General features: G+C 51.5%; 2 protein-coding genes across 6 annotated transcripts in view; one reads left to right on the top strand and one right to left on the bottom strand.

The window, feature by feature from the left end:
* Positions 1-784, bottom strand: part of PLA2G2C (phospholipase A2 group IIC) — a 31,464-nt gene extending 30,680 nt beyond the window's left edge. The window contains exon 1 of the mRNA XM_061394535.1: positions 714-784. The gene's annotated coding sequence lies outside the window, so the exon portion shown is untranslated. The remainder of the gene's footprint in view (positions 1-713) is intronic.
* Positions 393-8,324, top strand: UBXN10 (UBX domain protein 10). Of its 5 annotated transcripts, none has more exons than XM_061394512.1 (3): positions 393-484; positions 1,673-1,820; positions 5,323-8,324. In XM_061394512.1, exon 3 carries the CDS (start codon positions 5,338-5,340, stop codon positions 6,181-6,183), a length of 846 nt encoding a protein of 281 aa, XP_061250496.1. In that variant the 5' UTR covers positions 393-484; positions 1,673-1,820; positions 5,323-5,337; the 3' UTR covers positions 6,184-8,324. The 5 variants fall into 5 exon arrangements, with proteins under 5 accessions (XP_061250496.1, XP_061250506.1, XP_061250475.1 ...); XM_061394491.1 differs by having other exon boundaries at positions 420-484; positions 1,617-1,820; XM_061394497.1 differs by having other exon boundaries at positions 422-484; positions 1,620-1,820.
* The last annotated feature ends 18,651 nt before the right edge of the window (positions 8,325-26,975 follow it).

Here is a 26,975-nt window from a genome sequence, read left to right as displayed (position 1 = left end):
CAGGTGTTGGCAGGGCGGCACTGAGATAAGGCACATATATCAGGCGGACAAGGGGTACCAGACCCAAACAGATGCCCTTACAACACCGGCTGGGATTCGCGGGTTCCCAAGAATCAGCCAGTTCAGCAGCTTCATCTGAAAACCCGGGACACTGAGGTGGGTCAAGGCCTGAGCCACTTCTCACAAAAAGGGTTTGAGGCAGGCAGGAGGCCGCTCCCAGCCCCAGGCCAGGGCTCCTCTCCCCTGATGCCCCCTCCCCCTAGGAGATGAGCAGCCAGGCAAGCCACGTGAGGAGAGGAGACAGGGGAGGCCAGGCACGGGTCCCAACCCCCTCACCGCTACCGCACCCAGCCCCTCCCCACCCCCTCTGGCCGGTCAGACCGGAAGCACGTGGCCGCCCAGCCGCGTGGTTGCCCGGGAGACCCCGGCTGTTTACCCGCGGGCTGGGCCCTGCCGCCTACAGCAGATGGAGCCGCGCGGGGAGGTGAGCGCGGCCGGCTGGGCCGCTGGGCGGGCCCCAGGGGCTGTCTTCTGCCTCCCCGGGGGCCTGGAGGGGCCAGACTCGAGCCCCGGAGGGCTCGTCCATCCCCCTACCCCGGGGAAGGCCTCCCCAGAGCAGGGCCCAGGGGCGAACCCCGGGAGACAGGCTGGGGTTCCAGGAGGGAAGGGGCTATTCCCCAGGGGCAAAGCCAGCCCAGCTGGCCAGAGCTCACCGTTGCCGGAATGGGACGGTTCCCGGGCTCTGCTGAAGCCGAGGGGCCTTGGAAACCGTTGGGCCATGTCCTCCTGGCTGGGCAGTACAGACCGGACGCAGACTGAGGGACAGGCGGACGTCCTGTGACACGGGCAGAGGCCGGAACCTGCTCTGAGCCTCCCCCAGACCAGTGCTCTTTCACCCAAGTCAACTGGCACTTTCTAGAGGCTCTTTCTTGCCCCTCCTCCCACATTACTCCTGCTGCCCAAGCTAGCTTCCTTCTGGAGCTGCCTGTACTTGGGAAAGAGTTTAGCTCTTCCGCTCCACCAACCCCTGATCCCTGCTCCTCACTGCTGTTGGAATCATCCCCAATTCCTTTTCCAAACCTTTGATCACTTGGTGGCCCTGTGGTCCTGTTTCTCCACTCCCCCCTTTTGAACGTGGCTCTCTGCACAGGACAGTGTATTCTAATCATTAGTCCCGGGCAGAACTGGGAATGGTACCAAAGTGTTCTCATTTTCAGGCCAACTGTCCTCTCCTGATTCTTCTGAGTGTTTTCATCCTGAAATCTTCACAAGGAGGGGTGGGAATTGGCAGGGGAGAGTATTAACTGATAAACATTTTTAGAAGACCAATTCAAAACAAATGTATGTATTCTTGGTATATACCAGCAGATGGTATGTGGGTGCTTATTATTTTATTGCATTTATCGTAGGCTTAGATTTGGGTTGTGAGTGATATAGGGTGGTTTGACCTGCTAGGGGGAGGTCGGAACCTTTGGGAAGCAGGAATATGACTTTAGCTTCTCCAGTCAAAATTCTCCTTCTTTCCAGCTGATTTGGTAATTAATCCTAAGAAATGGGCACCTGTCCTTTGGCGGTTCCTTGGGAACAGTTATCAATGTTTGTTTTCTGACTCCTAGCAGGTCTCTGGGTACAGCTATTATGTTTTAAGTAAACAGGCCACTTGCCTATTCAGCTGGCAGCTTGACGGAAGCCTACGCCTAGATCCTGTCAAAAATCACTTTGTGGTTGAGAATGTGCCAGGCCCAGAGGTGGTGAGCTGAGCTGAGCAGGGTTGACGACGGCTGTGGCAGAAGCCTCCCAGGTAGAGTGTGAGACCCAAGGTGAGACTCTAAAGGCACCGCTGGCCCAGGTCCCCAGACACCTGTCTCCCCCACCTCCCCTCTCCCTGCGGGGGAAGCTGGGGAGAGCTGGTGTTCCCTCCACGTAGCAGATGGTCCCTGCACTCGCGAGGAGGCAGAGGGTTATGAAAGCAGGTTCGATGGAACGCTTTTACCTGAAGGAGGTGTTAATCTCTAAATAACCATGAGTGGGCTTAGAGGAATTAGTCATAATTGAGGATTTTTTTCCCTCTGAGATAGCTCAAAGTCATGTTATCTTATGACCAGGGTGTCTTGACTATGACACCCCCTGAACATGGATAATTATATAGCACCAAAAGGTATAGAAAGTGCATGCACACAGTCAAGTTTTACTGTTAAAAATAATCCAGCAGAGAGCCTGCGAGAACACATGACTTTCCCCATCAAAGTTGTTAAGGAAGAGGTTTCTAAGTTACCAAACTTACTGACAGTTAAACCTTCCCCAGGCATGTGTGGGAGTTAGAAGCCAAGTCTGTGATAATTCTGTAGAAGCTGTGGCGAATTAATAGCCCTTCCTTGAGTGGGGGAGGGTGGGCAGAGAGGGGGAGTCAGCTTCCCAGTTGAGCTTCTCTTTGGCAGAACAGTTGGGCAGTTCTGACCTTCCTGTGCCGCCCTGAGTTCAGCTGCAGAGCTGCTTAATTACAAGTGAAAGGCTTTAAAATTGAAGGGGAAAAAACCCCACATTCTTCACAGTTGATCAGAAAATAGATTAAATTAACAAGGAGTTGGGCAGGCATTTTTTTTTTCTTTTTTTTTAATGCCGAGAAGGCTCCCAAACTCCCCAGCAGCCAGATTGAGTGTGAAAGACGAAGTGGGAACTTGGGAGTGTGGAAAGGCTCAGGCTGTGAGCAGAGTGGAGTACACACAAGGGCCTTGCAGTTAAGACAGAGCAGACTTTGAGCTGAGTAGGACTTCAGGAATACATAGGAATGTTGCGTGTTTGTTTTAGCTGTGGTTTTAGTAGCGAGGAAGGCCAGACACCCTCAAATTAGGCAGTGATAGTAATATGCACAGAATGGGAATACTGGGGTGCAGAACTAAGAGGCTTGAGTTGAATCACTCAGGGTTGTGTGATGAAGGCAGCTTGGAGTAAGTCAGTGAGAAGTAAGTATATGATTAAAGTGTGGGACTGGGAGGACTCCCTGGTGGTCCAGCGGTTAGGACATGTGCTTTCACTGCTGAGGGCCCAGGTTCGATCTGTGCTCAGAGAACTAGGATCCCACACACCTTGTGGTGTGGCCACAAATAAATAAATAAAATGTGGGAGAAGAAGGGACACATGAGAACACTTTTTTGGAGACAGTTGCATATGCAGTAGCTCGTTGGAGTCCACCTTTTGGCATTTCTGAGCAGTGAGGGGGTAGACATGCGTCCCGTGAGTCACCCAGCTAGTGAGAGGTGACTGGGAGGGAACCCACCGCACGACCCCCTGGAGAAGAACTCTGAGGCAGCTGGTAAGACTTTGGGACCTTAAATAATTGAAAGCACTAAACAAACAGGAAACCAAAAGCAGAAAGCCGAAGCCTTTACAAGTCTGGTTTTTATGGCCTTACCTACTCTGCCTCATATTTCTGTCCTCCTGTTGCAGACAAAGAGACTAAGGTTTAGAGCTAGTTACATAATGTTTTCAAGGTCACGCAGCTACTCCTATAGATGAAGAAAGCAATGTACCAGAAATGTCAACAGCTACCAAAGAAACAGAACGTGATCGGTGGTGGGGGAGAGGCCAAGCTTGGTCCTTGAGAACTGGGTATTACGGACCTGGGTTCTGTTTCTCAGGCTGGCTTGATGGCCTTGGGGCTTCACTCTTCCTTTCTGTTTTTGTTTGTTTACTTATCTGGCTGTGTCTGGTCTCGGTTGCATCACGTGGGATCTTTGATGCGGTGCACAGACTCTGGTTGCAGCATGCAGGCTTAGTTGCTCCATGGCATGTGGAATCTTAGTTCCCCAAGCAGGGATGAAACCCACGTCCCCTGCGTTGCAAGGTGGATTCGTAATCACTGGACCACCAGAGAGAGTCCCCACACTTTGTGTGGCTCATGAGCTAACAGGGCTTCCCTGGTGGCTCAGACAGTAAAAAATCTGCCTGCAACACGGGAGACCTGAGTTTATTCTGGGTCGAGAAGATCCCCTGGAGGAGGGCATGGCAGCCCACTCCAGTACTCTCACCTGGAGAATCCCCATGGACAGAGGAGCACGACGAGCCTGCAGTCCGTGGGGTTGCACAGAGTCGGACACGACTGAGCAGCTAAGCACGAGCTAACAACCGTGTTTAATGGTTGAGAAAAAGAGAAGATTCTTCCGTGCCACATGAAAACGATACGAAATTCAAATGCCAGTGTCCATAAAGGCAGTTCTCTTGGAGCAAAGCCACACCCGTTCATTTCCACACTGTCGATGGTGGCTTTCACACTACACAGGCAGAGATGAGTAGCTGCGACAGACTGTGGCCCACAGAGCCAAAAATATTTACTCTCCAGCCATTTATGGAAAGGGACTGCCGACCCCGGTCTGGAAGCCGAATCCTTCCTGAGTTCTGGCCAGTGAGTGGACCAGCAATGGGGTCTCCTCTCCTCCCCTAGCCTGGTGACTGGGGGCAGCAGAGGGTCATTGCATGAAGTGACGTGCACCGAGCCACACAAGGTTGAATGAAAAGAAGCTCTGAGGAGATGGGAAAAGAGGGAGGAAAGGATGGAGGGAAAACCGGGGTGGCAGAGAGGGGCTCTTCCCCAGTGAGGACTGGTCCCCTCCTCTGTAAGGAGTGTACACCGCTCGTGGGTCTAGCTTTCAAGTCTTAAGTGAAGCTGAGCGTGGTTTCCTGGCTGGGCAACCGAACAGGATTCCTTGCCCTCTTTGGAACAAAGGGAGCCCCTGGTGGCTCAGACTTCTAGTCAAGAATCCACCTGCAATGTGGAGACCTGGGTTCTATCCCTGGGTTGGAAAGATCCCCTGGAGGAGGGCATGGCAACCCACTCCAGTATTCTTGCCTGGAGAATCCCATGGACAGAGGAGCCTGGCCAGCTACAGTCCATGGGGTTGGAGAGTCAGACATGACTGAGCAGCTAAGCGCTCCTGCGTCGTAGGCAGTCTCCTGCATCCCGAGCAGATTCTTCACCACTGAGCTACCAGGGAAGCCCAGGCTCTCTCTGGTGCAGTACTTTTATTTTTGTCATAGCAGTTGTTGCTCTTTCAAAAGATCTATTTGCTGTGGGTTTAACACCAGTCTCTTCTCACTGTAATATTTTGAGTTGCAGGGACTTGGGTTCGCTGATACCTTCCAATGCCTGGAGTGAATGAATGAATGAATGAATTGCAGCTTCTAGAGAGAAGCTGCTCTGTACCACCCCTCCCCCTGCCCCCACTGTGGCTGGTTGTTATTCTGGCCCCTGGGGAGTGGGACGGCTCAGGTCCAGAGTCCCAGAACATTTAACCCATGGCCTCCTCTTTTCTCCTGCTTCCTTAGGGCTGTTGAGAAGCCATGGCCACAGAAGCCCCTGTGAATATAGCCCCCCCTGAATGTAGCCCTGTTGGCAGCACGGCGACCGACAGCTTCCCTTGGCAGCCAGACTCACTAAACATGCATGTCACGAGGCCCAAGTCCGCCAAGGGACGTACTCGGCCAAGACTGCACAAGCGCCTGGGCATGGAGGGGTGTTCTGGCCGTGCCCCAGCTTCTCTACCTCCAGCAATTCCCTGCGAGTCGCCGAGCAGCCAGAAACCCGGAGCCTGCACCCCCAGATCCCCAGATCAGGGAGCCCCCGGCGAGATCCCGGAGCTGCTGCAGCAGGCGCCCTTTGGGGCGTCCTCTTCCCTCAATAAATACCCAGTCCTCCCTTCCATCAACAGGAGGACCCTGGAGGAGGGCGCCCTGGAGACTGTCGCTAAGAAGGCCGGCTCCCTGCAGCTCAGCAGCGCCCAGGCTCTTTCCCAGGAGGAGGCCTGCACCATGAAGATGGGTGAAAAAGATCCCCAGGCTCAAACCTGTTCCCCAGAGAGGAGAGTCCTCGTGCGGACCGAGAGACAGACCTCCTCCAGGGCCGGAGACCTGGAAGAGCCATCAGATCAAGAGCCAAGACTGCTGCTCGCCATCCGCTCACCCTCAGGCCGAAGGTTCGTCCGCCACTTCCGGCCAGCTGATGCCTTGCAGACCGTCGTGGCCGTGGCCGAACACGAGAACAAGGCTGCCTACCGACACTGCAGCATTGAAACGATGGGCGTGCCCAGGAGACGTTTCTCTGACCTCAGCAAGTCTCTGCAGGACTGTGGAATCCCCAACAAGTCGGTGCTGGGCATCTCCCAGGAAGAGGGGGAAGGTTGGTCCTGAGTCCGCAGCCATCGAACCGGGGTCCTGGGTGTCTCAGCGAGGCGCGTGCATGGGTGCCACAGCCTCCCCAGCAGCTTGCTTCCAAGTGCCATATGGACCTGGTGCACCTGCAGCTCCTGGGATGCCCGCCCTCCAAGCATCTTCTTCGGAGCCATGAAATCTACACACGCACCAAATGCGTTAAGAAGATTCTCTTCCTGTTGTTCAGTTCTCTCCATCGCTGGAGTGAACTGGCAAGTGACCAAGGCTGTTCCCTGAAGAGCTGTGCCCAGGCCTCCTTTGCTGCTCAGGTCCTTCCTGGAGCACCTGGTTGCCTTTACAATGAACTTGCACTCGCTTGAAGCCAGTGGTTCGCCTTTCTGTATTTGATGCAGGATTAAACACTTCCCAGAGAGGATTCTGGTCTGTTAAATAACCAGGGTTGAGGAAGTACTGCACTGGCATTTGCGTTTCTTGCAGGCATCTTTAAGAAGCAGGCAGTTGACCTTGTTTGGGGAGCAGCCCCTCTGCCAGGCTTGGGTGGCTTGAGTTCTCGGGGATTACCGTTCGTATGAGGTGGTTTCAGGGGAAAGAATAGGTCTTTTGCTAATACAGATCCCCCAGCACATCAACATTTCCGAGAGAGCCCAAGAGCTGGAAAATAAATCCCTTCCATAAGCAGCGAGTAGCCAGGAGCCACTTAATATTTTTAACAGAGTCTGACCAGGTTTACAATTTTGGGTAGCTGCTCTCTGTGCACAAAATTTCCCCAAAACTGAGAAAAGCCAGCAGCATCTGACATCCTTGGCATTTGTCAGTGGTGGTATTGTTTGTTTTTAAACGACACAAAAACCCACAAGTCTGCACAAGTTTGTAGGAAAGGCCCCCTTGGCTGATCTGGGTGTGGATATTCTGTTTTATCCCCCAGTTTCAGGGTCTCCCAACTTCAGGCACGGAAACGCCCTGGAGATAACACAGGTGCCCCGTTCTCCGAATTAGAATCCCCTGGAGGGAGAGGGCGCCTGGGTTTGGCGTCGCTTTGCCGCACCTGTGCTGAGACCACGTGCCCAAGTAAGTGTCTGGTCGATCAGCATGACGCCTGCAGCTGTGTGGCAGGCCCCCGAGCCTTGTTTTTCCAGCTCTGAAGTGCTGACGTGGAAATCTGCCAAAGCTTCCTCGTGTGGTGAGCTCAGCAAGGCTCCCATGTCGCATCTGGATCCCCTTTATGGCCAAATCACCATTCAGAGCGGGGAACACTTGTCCTCCCAGAGCCCTGCTGTCAGGAAGCCCTGAGTACTGATAAGCACCCCCACTTGCTAGGTACACAGAGAAGGCAGGACTTCCAGAAGCACAGCAGCAAGTGCATGTCAGGACTTCTCTGGTGATCCAGCAGATAAGACTCCAGGCTTCCAATGCAGGGAGCGTGGGTTCAATCCCTGGTCAGGGGACTGAGATCCCACGTGCTGCCAAAAAAGCAAAACAAACCAAAACCAGGTGCATCTTATGCATAGATAAGGCCTGCAGTTGGAAATGTTACTTCCAGCAAAGCGATAACGCAGCCCTGGAGATTAACACCAGCATCATTTCTCTGAATAAGGCTTGCCTTGTCCCAAACTGCATCCCACACCACCCAGATCATTCTAGAATAGGCTATTTTGGAATGTTTTGCAACATTTCTTAATGCCATTTTGGTTAGCCACTCCTCTGATTGCAAAGGTCAGCCAGGGTGGGCAGTGCCTTGGTCAGGCCCCCGCCACTGGCCACATCCTCCGGCCACTGACCATGCAGAGGGGCCAGGGGCCAGGTAACTCATGCCTGGTACTCACAGTCCAGGAGTTTCGCCTCCCACCCAGGACTGGAGCACAGAACTCTGCCTCTGATTTCGGAGGCTAGAGGAAGAGCCTCCCACGAGATCACACCTACTCTGTGGTAAGAATAAAATCCCACCCACCTGGGACTTGGTAATTTCTCCAGGCAGGAAATCTTTAGAAAACTGCAGTGAAATGGAGCATGCTTGAAGGAGTTAGAATGTTGTGCACTTGGGGATTTGCTGCTGCTACTAGCTTAGAATTTTGGGGTGGTGGGAAAAAATTGGAAAGTATAAAGCATAGAAATATTTTAGTATTTTTGGGGATCTGTTAATAAAGCTAGATTTGAAACTCCTTAATAGGCTTTTTGTGTGTGTGTGTGAGAGGGGACAAGACAGGACAGTGCTAACAATAAAAGTCAATGTACATGAAAATGAGTTGGCAGAGAAGTGCGTCTTCTTAGTTCAGCCCAAGACTTCAGCCACCACACTTGGCTCGTGGACAGACAGCTGCATGGACCCGGTCTGCAGTTTTCTCCTTGGCAAAGCACTTGGCTCTGCTATGAGTTCCACGTCTTCTTTCCCAGGCACTCCAGATGTCTCCCCTTCCAAAGCTGCTGATCTCAGCTCATAGCAGAGCACTGTGGTGGTTTAGTCACTAAGTCGTGTCCAACTCTTTGCAACCCCATGAACCGTAGCCCGCAGCACCTCTGTCCATGGGATTTCCCAGGCAAGAATAATGGAGTTGGTTGCCATTTCCTTCTCCACAGGGGCTCTTCCCAACCCAGGGATCAAATCTGATCTCCTGCATTGCAGGGGGTCTCTTGCATTGCAGGCAGATTCTTTACCAACTACGCCAGCAGGGAAGCCTATCAAAGCACTAAGCTTGTTTGTATGGAAAGAGACTTCTGAATTTCTCCCCCAGATCATTCCAGTACTCACTCTCCTCTTGAGGTTGTCAAGAACAGACTGTATCAGAATTTTAGAGTTCTTGGCTCTGTAGGTGGTACTGCCCATCAGATGCCCTGGCCCCATGGGCTGAGCTGAGCCCAGGGCCCAACTCTTGGTGGCCCTGGTAGGTCTGAAGTTGGCCCCTTCTGCGGTAGATCTGAGTGACTCATTTAACCAACAATCACCCAAGGCTCGCCCTGTGCCGTGCTTGCTGGCCAACGATGGCACCCTAGCATGACAGCATTGGCAAGAAAATGTGGAACCACCTTCGACAGTGGACTCCAGGCAGGTGAAGGCGACAGCTGTCGCGCTATCTGGGAGGGCCCTGGAGTAAGGGCCAGGCTGGATGGCGTCTGGTCTTCTCTCTGTCTTGTTGAAACTCAGGGGAGCCTCCTCCCCACCTCTTCTAGCACTGGCCCTGGGACGATCGCTCATCAGGGACCTGAAGTTTGCACAGGATAAAGTATTGCATGCCAAGCCCCTCCAGCGCATCCCCTGATAAAGTCCAGTAGGTAAATTCATCCTGGCAGCAGAAGGAACAGCAGGAGAAAGAAGTGACTCAGCCCGTAGAATCCAAAAAGTTTTCGCCAACAGATGGCAGGTGGTTCTGACACAACAGTCCTTGCCCTGAAAGTACCCAGGGACCCAGCCCCCAGCCGCAAATCCAGGGCAGTCTTGCTGAAGAGGCGAGGTAAGCGTGACCATGGACCAGCAGCCGCCCCTGAGCACCCCATAAAAAGAAAATACAACAAGGCTTGATTCCAGTGCAAAACTTCCGAGACTAGATCACTCTCACTACCAGGAATGACAAAAGCAAGGCCTCCCACACACAAGACTTTGCTTTTGTTCACACCCTACAACCATTTGTCTGATGGCAAAGAAAGCCACCTTGCCCCAAGATGCAAAAAAAGTTTCTCTTTACACATTTTTTAACTAAGGTTTCATCATAAGTTGAGATAAAAGGGTGCACGGTTCCCTTTTATGGAACCACATTCCCTTTTGTGGTTCAGGGTATACTTAAGATGAGCCTTTTATGTAGCCAGTGGATCTACTTTTATGACTCTTAAACAGAATTGCAAAGAAAACTAGATCACTTTGCTTCAGCGTTAGTTTGGAAATCATTCTGAGAATAACAACAGGCATATCTGTTTTCTCAGTCCCATCAAGACAACACCCCACGATAAAGTTAAGACTTTGAGCATGTTTACCCTCGCCCTGAAACCGGAACCGACCAAACTCCACCAGAGAAGCAGAGAGGGCGGGGGGCCGCTGCGGAGGAGTTAGCTGTCCAAGAGGAGCAGACTTGGTGACTCACTCATCAGCACACAGGACAGTCACTCGCCATTACAAACATGAAGCTGGGTGTTTTATTTTGTGTCCACACTGGCGACGCGATGTTTTCCTTTCCTGATGAGGGCAGTTTCCAGCAGCCCTGGCTGACACCCTTCTGTGTGCCCCTGTCTTCAAACCCTTAAGGAAACAGCAGCCACCCTGATCGGCTGATGCACAAGCCCGGGTCTCTGGAAGTATTTTTGGACACACTTAGATCTCATCTCAAGAAGGTGAACAGCTGATATGGCAGCTTCCGATAGGTTCAGTGAAGCGAGCCTCAGTCCCACGGTCCTGTGGAGCTGAGCAGACTATAGGGGTCGGGGTGGAAGGTGAGAGACCAACTCCTGGGCGTTGTTAGTAATCAGGGACGAGATGGTGGTAGCTTGGGCCAGGGTGGTAGTCATAGACGGATTCTGGATACATAATCCATTTTCTTAAAAGACAAGATAGTTTGACAAGTTGTGATTTACCTGAGCGGACTTTGTTATTGTTCAGTCGCTCAGTTGTGTCCGATTCTTTGCAACCCCATGGACTTCAGCACACCAGGGTTTCCTGTCCTTCACCAACTCCCAGAGCTTGCTCAAACTCATGTCCATTGAGTCAGTGTTGCCATCTAACCATCTCATCCTCTGTCACCCCCATCTCCTCCTGCCCTCAGTCTTTCCCAACATCAGGGTCATTTCTAATGAGTTGGCTCTTCGCATCAGGTGGCCAAAGTATTGGAATTTCAGTATCAGTCTTTCCAATGAACATTCAGGACTGATCTCCTTTAGGATGGACTGGTTGGATCTCCTTGCAGTCCAAGGAACTCTCAAGAGTCTTCTCCAACACCACGGTTCAAAAGCATCAATTCCTCAGTACTCAGCCTTCTTTATGGTCCAAGTCTCACATCCATACACGATTACTGGAAAAACCACAGCTTTGACTAATGTTGGCAAAGTAATGTCTCTGCTTTTTAATATGCTGTCTAGGTTGGTCATAGCTTTTCTTTCAAGGAGCAAGTGTCTTTTAATTTCATGGCTGCAGTCACCATCTGCAGTGATTTTGGAGCCCAAGAAAACAAAGTCTGTCACTGTTTCCATTGTTTCCCCATCTAGTTCCATGACATGATGGGACCAGATGCCATGATGCTCATTTTTTTAATGGTCTGCCTGCAGCTGGCTGGGCACGCCTGTTAACAGTGGGCTGGGGCCAGAGCAGACCCAGGACATCTGTTGGTGGTACCCACCAGCCAGAGCAGATACACGGTTCCACCTCTCTGCTAGAGGGTGGACGTCAGAGAGGGGCAGCTATCAGCTGGCCCAAGGCCCTACGGCAAAGATCTCCTCATTGCAAAGAACAGAAGAACAGGTGGGCATGGAAACTATGAAACAAGGAGCTTTGTTAATTGCACCAAAGACAGTGGTTTTATCTGCCCTCTTGAGAGGAAATGCACCCCAAATTGGATGTTGGATTTGGATGAATGGAATGAACAGAGGCAGGGGAGGGAGGCACGGAAGAGGTTTAGATAAACAACGTATTATTTTACTGAAACGAGGATTTCTTATAGACTAACCTTGGCTGGTAATCACACCCCTAGAGTTAGATGGTAATTGAGTTAAACTGTACATTAAGTGAAGCAAACATTTTAGTTGCATCTCTTAATTAACACAATTAATAGCTTTGAGTTCTCTATACACTTTATCCGAAAAACTTCATGCATTTCCTTCCTATGCACATTGGCTTCTGGTCAGGGTTTTTCTCCAGCCCAGGGATACCACAGGGTCAACCCAGACTCGGCTTCCATGGGCCATGTCCCGAAGACTCTGGATCCAGACCCTGTAGAACTTTGTTAGCTTCTCCAACTCAGGCCTGGACCTCAGCTCGATTTTGTCCATCTTTTTTTTTTTTAATTGTTTATTTCCGGTTGCCCTGGGTCTTTGTCACCGCATGGCCCTTCTCCAGTTGCAGCGAGCGGGGGCCACTCTTCCCCTGCAGCGCACAGGCTCCTCACTGCAGCGGCTTCTCTTGTTGCCAGCACAGGCCCCAGGCACGCAGGCTTGGGGAGTTGTAGCCCAGGGGCTTAGCTGCTCTGTGGCACGTGGAATCTTCCTGGACCAGGTATAAAACTTGCGTCCCCTGCATTGGCAGGCGGACTCTTACATGCTGTCCCACTAGGAAAGTCTGCTTTTTTCCTTCTTAATGAAGTTCCTAACAGGAACTCATCTTATTTAAACTAGCTGTAGTTCAAAATATATTTATAGGCACCTACAAAGGTTCGTCTAGTCAAGGCTATGGTTTTTCCTGTGGTCATGTATGGATGTGAGAGTTGGACTCTGAGGAAGGCTGAGCGCCAAAGAATTGATGCTTTTGAACTGTGGTGTTGGAGAAGACTCTTGAGAGTCCCTTGGACTGCAAGGAGATCCAACCAGTCCATTCTGAAGTAGAACAGCCCTGGGATTTCTTTGGAAGGAATGATGCTAAAGCTGAAACTGCAATACTTTGGCCACCTCATGCGAAGAGTTGACTCATTGGAAAAGGCTCTGATGCTGGGAGGGATTGGGGGCAAGAGGAGAAGGGGACGACAGAGGATGAGATGGCTGGATGGCATCACTGATTCAATGGATGTGAGTCTCAGTGAACTGCGGGAGTTAGTGATGGACAGGGAGGCCTGGCGTGCTGCGATTCATGGGGTCGCAAAGAGTCGGACACGACTGAGCGACTGATCTGATCTGATCTGATAAGACAGGCATGTATTAAATCTATGAGGGAAACAGAGCAAACCCAAGTTTCCTTCCTTGAGGGAGGTTGCATTCTAATGCCTGAGACAGAAAAGAAACAATATATATAATAAATAATATATCGAGTAGTATGATAGATAAGGATACAGGTGATGGAGAATGGAAAAGCAGAGCGGGGTGAGGGGGATCTGGAGAGCACGGAGGTTGTAGAGGATGCGATCTTACACAGGGAGGTGGTTGGTCCAGGCAGACCTCATAGAGAAAGCAACGCCTGAGCAGCAGAAAACTTGAAATGAATCAATCATGCTCCTGGGAGCAGGGGGGTTGGGGGTGAGGACTCCAGGGACCGGGAGCCTGCTCCGGGCAGAGGGGATGCCCAGGTCCCAAGGAGGGAACATTTCTAGCCTGCTGGAGGGAAGGGTAGTCAGTGTGGCCAGAGGGAAGGGTGGGTAGAGCTTTCAGAGATAGGGGTGGGGAGCCAGAGCCCCCGGGACCTTTAAGGTGCTGTACCTCCAGGTACAACGGGAGCCCCTGCAGGGCGCCGTGAGAGGGTCGACCTGACGTGTACACTCAGATCAGCGCTCCGGCTGCTGCGCTGAGACCAGACGAGAGCGAAAGACGGGAAATCAAGTGGAAGCTGTTACATCCACAATCCAGGCGTGCGTTGGAGACCAGAGAGGTGGCCACAGATGTTGTGAGAAGCAATCAGCTTCTGGGTATCTAATCCCTTTACTCTTTTAAAGAAGTGATACTTGATTTTATTGTAGAGATAGTAGTAAAGTAAATGCTAACCCTCGGTGTGTATCATCATCATAAATGACTTTTCCAGGCTGAAAAGTGAAATGGCTCCAGAATCCATTATACTCTCCCTCCAAAACAGAGCACATGGGAAACTTGAAAAATACAGAGAAGATTGAAGAGAAAAACTGAAAATCACCCATAATCCTTTCAGTCAGAGATACCCATTGTTAATATTTTGGTATATGTTATCTGATTCTCAAAGATTACATTATTTTGCACATTATGTTCTTGCCAATAGGCACACAGGCATATTTTTAACATTTGTAAACCCAGTAAAACCAGCAGAACTATATTCCTTTTCCAGATTTCTATAGTCTTCATAATTATTATAAGATTGAATAAGATTTCAATGTGTTGATCTACTGTAAATTATTAAGTATTTCCTTTTGGGGAAACATTTGCACTTTGCCAGATTTTTTTGGTTTTGATTCAGAAGTCAAGGCTGGAATCTTCTTTTGTGTAGCTTTTTGCAGCTTTTGAATTATTTATTTAGGACAGATTTGCAGGAATAGGATGTGAAAGTGAAAGTTGCTCAGTTGTGTCTGACTCTTTGAGACCCCATGGACCACACAGCCCATGGAATTCTCCAGGCCAGAATACTGGAGTGGGTAGCTATTCCCTTCTCCAGGGGATCTTCCCAACCCAGGAATCAAACCCGGGTCTCCAGCATTGCAGGCGGATTTTTTACCTGCTGATTCTTTACCAGCTGAGCCACCAGGAAAGTGCAAGAATACTGGAGTGGGTAGCCTTTCCCTTCTCCAGCAGATCTTCCCGACCCAGGAATCGAACTGGGGTCTCCTGCATTACAGGCAGATTCTTTACCAACTGAGCTGTCAGGGAAGCCCTGATAGACTTCTGCCACTCTGATATGAATAGGATAGGTTGGTGCAGTTATATATACACAAAAAAAACCTTCATTTTTCTGCTTTGCTTTTTGAAGGGTTATATAACAAGGACCTAACAGTTTCACTGCGGCTTCTTTTGTTTGGAAGTTGCTGTTTTTTCAAATTTACTTTTGTTGAAAATAGAACCTAAAAGTTTTTTAAACATATGTTTCATGTCTTTCATTAGTCTTAACACCTTTTACATGTCTTTCAAAATATTTTTAATATTAAAATTAAAATTCAAGGTGCAGTTAATTTGTTGCCATAGTCTGGGACACTGTTCCACTATTCCAGTACTTCCTTCCAGGCAAGGAAACTGGGGACTGATGGCGGAGGTCTGAGAGAGAATTTATTCTTAATATTCATATTTGTTGATACGTGCATTTTTGGTGACAGAAACATTGTAGTTTTCTCTACATGGAGAGAGAGTCCCGACCTAAACTACCTTCGTGTTGGGTTTTTATGACTCAAATCTTGGTTGAAGGCGTGTCTTCTCATTGAGCCAACAGACGGGACATGTAGATGCAGCAGACACGGAGCGCAAAGGTGGATCAGGCGGGTCTTTGCTCTTAGAGAATTTTCAGCCTAGTGGGAAGAGGCATGTAGATTTTTAAAAACCACGTGTGGTAAGTGTCATACCTGTCATTTGTCTCCTTTGACTGTCGTCTGAAACCACCTAGGCACCAGAGTGGCAGAAAACATGCCTATTGATCTGCGACGAGTAGTCTTGGAAGGAGGTCTCCCTGTTCAGCTGCCCAGGAGCCTGGTCAAAGCCATGAGTGACCACCCCGCCACAGTCTTCTAACTCCTTTTAATTTGGGTTTTAGAAAGAGGGTGGAGGCAGCAAAGGCCAGTGTGGGAGCGCAGGAAACCAGCTCCCATTTGCCCCCAATGCCGTCTGTCTGGAGGGGGGCCGTGGAGGGGACAGTCCGGGAACTAGCTGGAAATGCTCCCGGATGCGGTCCTGACTGGGCACGATGGGCCAGCATCCTCCCCCGCCAATGCCCCACCAGCCACGGATCCAGTACCAACCCATCTAGATTCCTCAGTTCCGCCTCCAGGAGGTTCAGAGGTGAGCTTGGTGCTCAAGAGAGACCGAATCAACATACAGACTCAGAGGCAACCTGCCCCTGGGTGTCCAGGCAGAGGAGAGGAGACCGGTGTGTCCAAGGGTGGGGGCGTGCAGCTGGGAGACAGGGGTGAGGCTGCGAGCTCTGGGCACGGTTCAGACCACCCCCAACCAGCCTTTGACTCGGCACGGCCACGTCGCCTCCCAAGCAGCTTTGAGCTCGACGGCTGTGTCCAGTAGGCAAACAACTGAAGACTGGGCTCTTAAAGGGGGTCCCAGCATCCCAAAGGCTCTGGAAGGGTTTTACAGAGATTCACCCCAGATCTTCTGGGGATGGAGCCTGGGAAGGACACTTTTAGAAGCAGCCCCAGGGAATGGTAAGGGTTCCCAGGCTGTGAGCTGCTTGGCTGGGTCATTCCAAGGTGCCTCCCAAACCTGTGGTCTCTGATTCTCTTCAGTGCCATCTCCGCAGGGCAGACCAAGGACTCAGTGACTAGCTGCCGAACCTTGGCAGGGGGCTTCCTCCTCCCTGCCCCTGCAGCCTTGGGCCCAGCCTTCTCCGCAGTTCTCCGTGGGGAGCGATCTCTCCATATTCCCCTCCCCCCAGCACTCCCGTGAGGGGCAGAAAGAGCACAGGATCTGACACCTAAAGTCCCCTCCTGCTGAGACGCTCACGGTCCTCCCGAGCCTCCGCCTTCCCGCTGCTCCTGAAGACAAGTGCATCTCGAGGGGCTGTGGTGAAGACTCAGATGAAGCAGCGTTTATTAAGAATGTTCTGACACCCGTAAAAATAGAGATAAATGCTCATTTCTGTTTTAGGACCTCCCCTCTTACTGTTGCCATTTCTCTCCTCATTTGCTCCACAGATGTTTACGGAGCAGCGGCTTCGTTCCAGGGACGGGCACGCAGGAATGAAGATGTGCTCACAGTCCTGAGGAAGCCGCCCACCCAACCCCCCAGCCCTGCACTGAGGAAGCCAATCAATGCACAGAAGACTGTCGTATCCCTGGATTAGCATGGCCATCTAAGCAGCGCCTGGCACACAGTAGGCCCTCGGTAAGCACTTGTGGGCGTTAGTGAATGCACTGAAGAATACAATGGATTCACAGATGGAGGGTGGGGGAAGCTTCTGGAGGCTCCGAGGGCCCGGTAAGGAGAGAACCAGCCAAGGGAGAAGCAATGTTCCAGAACCAGTGCACAGCTGGGCTCTCTGACTTCGAAACTGGCCCATGACTGGTGGACGTGTACACGCTGCTATATTTAAAACGGATAACCAACAAGGTCGTACTCTATAACACAGGCAACTCTGTTATGTGGCAGCCTGGATGGGAGTTTGGGGAAGAGTGGATACATGGATATGTACGGCTCAGCCCTCTTGCTATTCAACTGAAACCATCACAACATTGTTAATCGGCTATACCCCGATACAAAAAAGTATGTTAAAAAGAAAACTGGCCCGCCACTCATTCATCCTGTGTTCCTCTGTGTGCTTAGCAATGGAGCTGCCCATGGTAGCTGTCAACATCTCGGAAATGAAACTGCCTTAAAAGATCCTGCCTTCGAAGCAAAACAAAACACGTATTCAGCATCAAAGGCACAGAACTGGCTCGGGTCATTTGGGTCACCCAAGCCCTTCAGCCTGTTCCCAGTGACACATCTCCATTGTGCCATTCCCAAGGAGCTTGGCATGGCCTGCAAAGTCCCTGCGGTGCGCTGGCTAGAGCTGGCAAACACAGATTAATTCCGTCCATCTGCTCTGGTCCGCATCCACGTATTTCAGAGCACGTCCTTCACTACCTTAATCAAGATAATACATTTTTAGCGGTGAAGACAGGGAGGTTCCTGTTCTCAAAATGCTTCCCATTTTCACAAGAACAGAAGCTCAGTCTGCAGGCGAGATAGCCGCTGGATATCAGATAAGGAATCCAATACTTTAATGACCTTTGCTCAGGTTCCTTTTGGAGAGCACATTTCTGAATGAAAACACTGTAACCAGAGATGGAGTGTAACCCTAAGGACACTGGGGCTGGGGGGTGATTGCATCTGGGGTCCCTCTATGACCTCTGCCCTTAGATACATTCAAGAAGAGAAATAGTGCCTTGGGACCAGGAGGGTTTACCCCTTCCTGTCTGAAGGCAGAGGCTGGGCAGTCTCTCAATAGTCCTTCAGTTCTTTGGTTCTGCAGCCCACAGGGGCTGGATCTTTATTGCTCATAGCTGGAAATTTGGCTGAGAGTGAGAACTCCTGCCAAGCTGTAAGCATGAACAGGCTCCTTCCTGCAAAACGCTCAAAACTGAGGTTCAACTTCAACAACTACCACAGAGCCCTCTGACCCGGCCAACTCCCCAACCCAAATGGGGCTGCATTTCTGTGCCATTTACACCTGGGGCCAGGTGAGCAATTGAGGTGCGCAGACGGCCTGCCCGAGCTCCAGATTCCCTGGCACTTGGAAAACAAGCCTTCCCTTGTTTAACCTGTGCCTAAACTGATGTTATGAGAGGAGAGGTGGTTATACAAGGGTGCTGTCCAAGTCGGATGACCTTTCCTTCTCCGGAAGGAGATCACAGAACTTGGAAATGTGCGGTGCAGACTGCACGCAGAGCGATCTTACTGCACTGACCTGATCACTCTGTTTCCCCTCCCCCTCCTCCGGCCACTGTTCAATCTCTATCCCACTAACCTGCTGTGTTGTTGTTGCTGTTGTTCAGTCGCTCGGTTGTGTCTGACTCTTTGCGACCGCATGGACTGCAGCACTCCAGGCTTCCCTGTCCATCACCAACTCCTGGAGTGTGCTCAAATTCATGTCCCAGAGTAAAGAATTCGCCTGCAGTGCAGGAGACCTGGGTTCGATCCCTGGGTTGAGGAGATCCCCTGGTGCAGGAAATGGCAACCCACTCCAGTATTCTTGCCTGGGAAATCCCATGGACAGAGGAGCCTGGCGGGCTACAGTCCATGGGGTCACAAAGAGTTCGACACGACTGAGCAACTAACACACTTTCATGTCCATTGCCATTCAACCACCTCATCCTCTGTCATCCCCTTCTCCTCCTGCCCTCAATTTTTCCCAGCATCACAGTCTTTCCAAGGAGTCAGCTCTTCACATGAGGTGGCCAAAGTATTGGAGTTTCAGCTTCAGCATCAGTCCTTCCAATGAATATTCAGGGTTGATTTCCTTTAAGATTGACAGGTTTGATCTCTTTGGTGTCCAAGGGATTCTCAAAAGTCTCCTCCAGCACCACAACCTGAAAGCATCAATTCTTTGGCACTCAGCCTTCCTTATGGTCCAACTCTCATATCTGTACATGACTAGTGGAAAAACCATAGCTTTGACTATACAGACCTTTGTTGGCAAAATGATTGAACTTGGGTCTCCTGCATTGCAGGCAGATTCTTTACCATCTGGGCCACCAGGAAGATCCCGACCTGCTTTTCTTTTCTTTTCTTTTTTTTTCCTTTTACTTTCTGAAATTTTCTTATTTATGGATTTGCTTGTTAGCTGTTTTTCCAACCCCAGTATAAAGTTCACAAGGACTGGGAACTTGCCTGTCTGTACCCCTGGCACCCGCTGCCTGGCTGGTAAACATTTTGGGAAGAAGTGAACACAAGCCCCACAGGCCAAGAGCACATGCCAGGCACACTGGGTTTGGGCTTCTTGAAAATGGCAACCTAAAGGTCCGTCATCCACGAGGAAGTGGAATCATCAGCCTCCTGAGGTATCTTCTCCAGGCCAGGGCTGCTGCTTTACCCTCAAGCCACTGGAGGTAACTTGAAAGGTATCTAAGCTGTTAGAGCAAAGTCAGCTCTTTGTGTAAGGAGGCCAGGCCACCCGGGCTCCACTCTCTGCCTCCCACCTGTGGCCAGGCCTCCTGGGGCAACGTCTCACCTCTCTGCGCTTCAGCTGCAGTGTTCCTCGTTGGGGTGGTTTGTGTGCCTAGCTCCAGGGTTGTGAGAAGTACCAGGTAACACACATGAAGCTGCCCTGGTGGTGCAGATGGTAAAGAGTCCGCGGGTAATGCAGGAGACCTGGACTGGATCCCCGGGTCGGGAAGATCCCCTGGGGGAGGGCATGGCAACCCACTCCAGTATTCCTGCCTGGAGAATCCCATGGGCAGAGGAGGCTGGCGGGCTACAGTCCATGGGGTCGCAGAGTCAGACCACGACTGAACGACGAACACACACATTCACACAAAGCACCTAGATTTGAACGTGGCACACTGTCAACCATCTTGTCAACAACTCTGCAAGGAACATAGATAGAGGTGCTCTGGCTGGTGCTCAGATGAGTCGGAGGGGTGTTCCTGAGCGGGGCGCCTGTGCCCGATGGCAGGTGGGCCTCCAAGGGCTGTCTGTCCGCCTCCCCTCCCCCGCCCGCCCTCCCCAGAATCTCGGCCTGTTTGGGCTTGCGCGGCCCTTCTCGGCCCTCTGGTTACTCCACAGCGCCACCTGGTGTACTTCCTGGAAGAGCGCCTCATCCCATCCCAGACCGGTGTGCACCCCACGATGAAGTCAGCGGGCACACCAGGGCCACCTCCGCCCCTAACCCCCGGTCACAGACGTGAGTGAGAGCTACAGAACCCCCTGCCATGCAGCGTCTGAGCTTCTCCCTAAGCTGTAGAAAGAAGAGGAGAAGGGGCTGCGTTTTGCCCCAGGGCGTCCCACCCTCGGGCCTCAGAGTCTCTGTGCCACAGCTGAGGACTCCCTCCCATGGGCACCTGTGGGACCCAGGGAGAATTTCTAGCTGACGCGAGGAAGCGGCAGGAGAGTGGGGCTCACTTGTTTTCAGTGTGTGCTAAGAACCCTGGTAGCTCAGCTGGTAAAGAATCTGCCTGCAATGCAGGAGACCCCGGTTGGATTCCTGGGTCCGGAAGATCCCCTGGAGAAGGGATAGGCTACCCCTCCAGTATTCTTGGGCTTCTCTGGTGGCTCAGATGGGAATCTGCCTGCAATTCGGGAGACCTGGGTTCAATCCCTGGGTCAGGAAGATCCCCTGGAGCCGGGAATGGCAACCCACTCCAGTATTCTTGCCTGGAGGATCCCCATGAACAGAGGAGCCTGGCAGGCTACAGTTGGGGTCTCAAGAGACCCCAACACGACTGAGTGACTAAGCACAACACAAGAACCTCTTAGGCAGATTCTCATTTGATCTTCAGGGAATTTCTCTGAGGCCAGCATCATCTGCTCCGTTTCACAGATGGGGAAGTGGAGATTCAGAAAGGAAGTGTGACTGCCCAGCACTCGGGTGACTGATATTCAGTGACTAGGGCAGGTCATAGCAGGTAAAGCGGGGGGAGGATCGGATTCAGCATCCAGTCTGTGTCAGCAAAGCCCAGGATGCCTCCACTCCCGCCTCCAGTTGAGAACTCCTGCCAGAGTTCAGTGTGTGGGTGGGTGTGTGTGTGTGTGTGTGTGTGTGTGTGTGTGTGTGCTCAGTCATGCCAACTCTGTGTGACCCCATGGACTGTAGCCTGCCAAGACCCTCTGTTTACAGGATTTCCCAGGCAAGACTACAGGAGTGGGTTGCCATTTCCTCCTCCGGGGATCTTCCCAACCCAGGGATCGAACCCACGTCTCTTATGTTTCCTGCATTGGCAGGCAGGTTCTTCAACCACTCTTTAACCACCCAGGAAGCCACCACAGCTCAGAGCACATTGCGGTTCTAGGTCCCTTCCATCTGGAGCGCGGATGCTAACTATGCCTGGGCTTCTAAGATCCGACCGGGGAGGCCTCAGTGTCTCCTCTCCTTCGGGAGAATGGAAGGATGCCTGCGGCCTACGTAAGTGGTGCACAGTTTCGTATGCTCTCGCCTATGCCGTCTCTCCTTCGAATACCCTGGATCAGCCGGGGCTGATGGCATTTAATATCCTCTAATCTTCCGTTACACAATTCCCACGCCTAGGACAATTTCTGGAGTAAATGTTTACCCTAAGTCTCCTAAGGAGGCTGAAATGGAAAGTGTGTGACGTTTCTCAAGGCCAGGCTGCACCATTCAGAGATACCCAAGCCCCGCACAGAAATTGGGGGTTGGGGGGCAGGGGCTGGCCCTTGAATAACAGGAAACATCTTGGCCTTCACCAGGCAGGAGGCTCCTGGTGGCCAAGGAGCGCGCGAACTTCTGCTTGAGAACGTCAGAGGAGGCCACGTAGATGGGGCTCACCTTGTAGCTGAGTTTTAAGTGATGAAACAGGAGGTTCCAGGCAGAGAAGGGTGGGTAGGGGACAGCCTGCCAGGCAGCGGGATGACTTTGGAGCCAGGAAGGGCCTGCCCTGCGTGAATGATGAGTGCAGAGGACCAGGGCTGTGTCTTTCTGGGGGGGTGTTATGTGGGGTGATTGTCAAGGGGCCCTGACAGCCATGCTAAGGACTGTGCACTTGACCCTTGGAGGTCAAAGGGGAGCCTGCAGAGATTTTCAAAGAGGAGCGTGCATGTGTGCATGCTTAGTCGCTTCAGTCGTGTCTGACTCTGTGTGACCCCATGGACCGCAGCCCACCAGGCTCCTCCGTCCGTGGGATTCTGCAAGCGAGAATTCTAGAGGAGGTTGCTGTGCTCTCCTCCAGGGGGCCTCCCTGACTCAGGGATCTAAACTCGTCTTCTGCATTGCAGCCGGATTCTTTACTGCTGAGCCGCCAAGGAAGCCCCAAAGAGGAGTGTTCAGTTCTGTTCAATTCAGTCGTTCAGTCGTGTCCGACTCTCTGCGATCCCATGAACCGCAGCACGCCAGGCCTCCCTGTCCATCACCAACTCCCGGAGTCCACTCAAACTCATGTCCATTGAGTCAGTGATGCCATCCAACCATCTCATCCTCTGTCGTCCCCTTCTCCTCCTGCCCTCAATCTTTCCCAGCACCAGGGTCTTTTCAAATGAGTCAGCTCTTCGCGTCAAAGAAGAGTGTATCATGACTCAAATCAGAAGCTGATTCGAGACAGGCCTCTTGGTGGCTGTGTGAAGGGTGGAGGAGGGTGAGATGGGGAGGCCCGCTTGGAGGGCCTGAGCTAAGGCTGTTGCCGCGTAGAGGAGGCTCGCTCCCGGCACTCGGCGGTTGGCGAGGCCCCTTACAGAGGATGGCGGGGGCTCTGTCCTATTAGCCATGCAGGTGGGCCAGCAATGCTTCCTGAGCGCAACCCGGACCCCCGGGGTGCTCGGAGGAGGGCCGGGCTGCCATGAAACAGACCCCGTGGGCAGCCCACCTGCCGGCGGGCTGGGCTTTGTCCACACCATCGCTGCAGTCGGCCTGGCCCCCGACACACCAGGCTGAGGCGGCTGGGACCTTCTGCGGGAGCCATGGGCAGCCCCCTTCCCTGGCCCCTCCGCTCCTTCCCTAATTCACAGAAAGGGACACGTCGCCTCCCTAAATGAGGATGTCATGAATCTCCCAGGCAACAAACAGCCTAGTCACTGGCAGCGTGCCAGACTCTCGGGTGCCAGCTTTGTGCAGAGTCTCTCTTTCAACCTCACGACGACTCCAGAGGGGTGGCTCCAGAAGAGTCAGCGAACGCCAGCATGACAGGAGGGTCCTTGCCGAGAAGCGGGAAACAGTTTGGAATCATCTGAATCCAGAAATCCCAAACTAGCAGCTCTCTGATGCCCGGGGTACATCATCAGAAGCCTCTTCCATCCTTCTCACCTCTCTCATCCTCTCCACATCCCACCGGAAATTTGGGCTATTTTTAAGGCCCCTGGTGAACGCTTTCTGTCTATCAAAATGTCTGCTGAAAACCTATCACACTTTTCCTTTTAAGTTCTTCATTAATGGATGGGGTAGCCTTTCCCTGAGAATTTCTGCCCGACCTGGGCCGCGGCTCTGAGCTTTAATGAGGTGGTCTGTGGCTTTTCCAGTGTGCTCATTAGTGACACTTCTCAATTCATGGTTTTAAAAAGACATTAGATTCCTACAGGCACACATTGAATTTCTTCACCCCTAACAATCTCACCCCTCTGTAACAAGGCCCTAGAGAGGGACTAGGGGGTGAACGGTCTCATCGGAGAGTTTACTGCGTGGAGCAGTGTGTGAGCTACAGCTGGTCCAGCTGCTCAGAGATGAGTCCAAGCAGGATTCCAGTGTGATTCTCTCAGGAAGACAGCTCAGCTGGCAAAGTGAACCAGGATCAGGATTCCAGACAACCATATTGGCAAATTTCCTCCTGCACCATTTGAAGGAAGGCTGCAGGATTAGCTGTTGACAGGTGCTTTTCAGGGGTGGGGATTTGTGTTGCCAAATTGAAGATGACAGTTCTTTGTTCTTCTGTGAAAAGGCCAGCAGAAGGTCCGAGCCTCACTAGGGCCATTTGCCAGAGAGCTGTCTTGAGCCACGCCTGAGAAGGGGAGAAGGGGAAGGTCTTGGGATTTGGGCAACACTTCCTCGTAAGTCAGAAGCCAGAGCGTGGCAGAGAGGAAAACAGCCTCAGGGCGTCACTGCAGCAGAGTGGGGACCAGGGAGCAGAGCCTCCGAAGGTCCTAGCAAATGGCAACCATCGCTTCCCTGGGAAACCTGGGATGCTCAGGAGATCTGGTTTCGCTCTGGTCTTATTGAAGCAGAGCAGGGAACTGCCTGGAAAAATGCCCATCAGGGTTCTGTGGCCCTGGCCTATCGAGGAATGTGCCGGGACGGCCCCCCTGAGTTACTAATAAACCTAAAGAATTTCCCCAAATAAGGTGGGAAGAGACCGCAGACATACGCTTTCGTGAGTCCCACTGCTGAACTGACCTGGGCTATCAGGAGATACCCCACACGCTACGGGGTGATGCAAAGACTCCAGCCTCAGCAGGAGACCCCACACCTCTGGGCTTGACTGTCACATAGAGCCTTTTTTTTTTTAAGAAAAGGGGGGCTTCTCTGGTGGCTCAGTGGTAAAGAATCTGCCTGCCAATGCAGGAGACACAAGTTCAATTCCTGATCCAGGAAGATCCTCTGGAGAAGGAAACAGCCACCCACTCCAGTATTCTTGCCTGGACCATTCCATGGACAGAGGAGCCTGGTAGGCTGCAGTCCATGCCTGAGTGACAGAACAACATCGACAGCAGATCATTGATTTACAATGTGGTGTTAGTTCCAAGTGTGCAGCAAGCTGAATCAGTTACACATGTACGTATGTTCACTTTTTAAGGAACAGATTCTTTTCGCATATGGGCCAGTAGAGAGTACTGAGTAGAGTTCCCTGAGCTACACAGCAGGCTCTTATTAGTTCTCTGTTTTATATGTAGTCCTGTGTATATGCCAATCCCAATTTATTCCTTCCTCTCCCTTGTTCCCTGGTAACCATAAGGTTGTTTTCTACAGCTGTGACTCTACTTCTGTTTTGTAAATAAGTTCATTTGTATCCCCTTTTTTTAGACTCCACATATAAGCAATATAGGGCTTCCCAGGTAGTGCACTTGGTAAAGAATCTACCTGCAAAGCAAGAGACCCCAGCTCAATTCCTGGGTCAGGAAGTTCCCCTGGAGAAGGAATAAGCTACCCACTCCAGTATTCTTGGGCTTCCCTGGTGGCTCAGATGGTGAAGAAACTGCCTGCAATGCAGGATGCCTGGCTTCCATCCTGGGTTGGGAAGATCCCCTGGAGGACGGCATGGCAACCCACTCCAGGATTCTTGCCTGGAGAATCCCTATGGACAGAGAGCCTGGCGGGTTGCAGTCCACGGGATCACAAACAGTCTGATATGACTGAGTGACCAAGCACACACACACGTAAGTGATACATGATATTTGTCTTCCTGTGTCTGGCTTACTTCACTCAGTATGACAATCTCAGATTCATCCATGTTGCTGCAAATGGCCATCATAAAAAAATCTACAAACTAAATTCTGGAAAGGGTGTGGGGAAAAGAACCCTCCTTCACTGCTGGTGGGAGTGTAAATTAGGACAGCCACTATGGAGAAGAGTTCTAACTGTTGCTTTTTGACCTGCATACAGATTTTTGGGGGGCTCCAAAATCACTGCACATGGTGACTGCAGCCATGAAATTAAAAGACAGTTGCTCTTTGGAATAAAAGTTATGACCGACCTAGACAGCTTATTAAAAAGCAGAGATATTACTTCGCCAACAAAGGTCTGTCTAGTCAAGGCTTTTTCCAGTGGTCATGTATGGATGTGAGAGTTGGACTGTGAAGAAAGCTGAGCACCAAAGAATTGATGCTTTTGAACTGTGGTGTTGGAGAAGACTCTTGGCAGTCCCTTGGACTGCAAGGAGATCCAGCCAGTCCATCCTAAAGGAGATCAGTCCTGGGTGTTCATTGGAAGGAATGATGCTAAAGCTGAAACTCCAGTACTTTCACCTCTTCATCTGAAGAGCTGACTCATTGAAAAAGACCCTGATGCTGGGAAAGATTGAAGGTGGGAGGAGAAGGGGACGGCAGAAGATGAGATGGTTGGATGGCATCACTGACTCACTGGACATGAGTTTGAGTAAACTCCAGAAATTGGTGATGGACAGCGAGGCCTGCTGTGCTGCAGTCCATGGGGTCGCAAAGAGCTGGACACGACTGAGCGACTGAAATGAACTGACGGAGAATAGTATGGAGGTTCCTTAAAAACTAACAGTAGAACTACCATATGACCCAGAAATCCCACTCTTGGGCGTATATCTGGAGAAAGTCATAATTTGAAAGCATATATTCACCCCAATGTTCATTGCAGCACTACTTACAATAGCCAGGACATGGAAGCAACCTAAATGTCCATCAGCAGAGGAATGGATAAAGATGCAGTACAAATATACACTGGAGTATTACTCAGCCATAAAAAAAGAACAAAATAATGCCATTTGCCTGGAGCCTTTTTGAGCCATTTCCTTCTCAGCAAAGTGAAGATGTTACCACCTGCCCGGCCCACTTTCCAGAACTGTTCTCTGGAACCAAAGGGAGAGAATAAGTATGGTAGCGTGTTGTATCCTGTAAAAGCCTGTGCCCATGCCATGTGAGGAGGTTAAAGGTCATAGAGGTTGCCGGTTACCTGAGCCAAAGAGCTCACGGGACTCACTTTCACCCCCGAGTGAACCTGAATCCCAGAGTCTCCCGTCCTGCTTGACCAAATCCCTGCCAGGAGAGTCCTTAGAGCTTGGATGTTGATCTTAATTTCTGAGTTCCTCAAATATTCATCTGAAACTGGCAAATCTTTACAAGGGTGAGCACTCAGAAACGAGTGAGAAAGCATCTCCCACACTCGTGCCAGAAAACATCCCGTGTCCTCAGGAGGTGGGAGTATGATCCAGGCACCCCCGCCTGGACCCAGTGCATGGAGCAGGATGGAGCCCCCC

Source organism: Bos javanicus, chromosome 2 (assembly GCF_032452875.1).
Source record: "Bos javanicus breed banteng chromosome 2, ARS-OSU_banteng_1.0, whole genome shotgun sequence".
NCBI lineage: Eukaryota > Metazoa > Chordata > Mammalia > Artiodactyla > Bovidae > Bos > Bos javanicus.
Note: the sequence above shows the minus strand (reverse complement) of the source record. Positions and strands in the feature narration are given on the sequence as shown.

What these genes read in the sequence shown, in the direction of transcription:
- UBXN10 (XM_061394522.1), top strand. Translation starts at nt 5,338, where the DNA reads ATGGCCACAGAAGCCCCTGTGAATATAGCCCCCCCTGAATGTAGCCCT.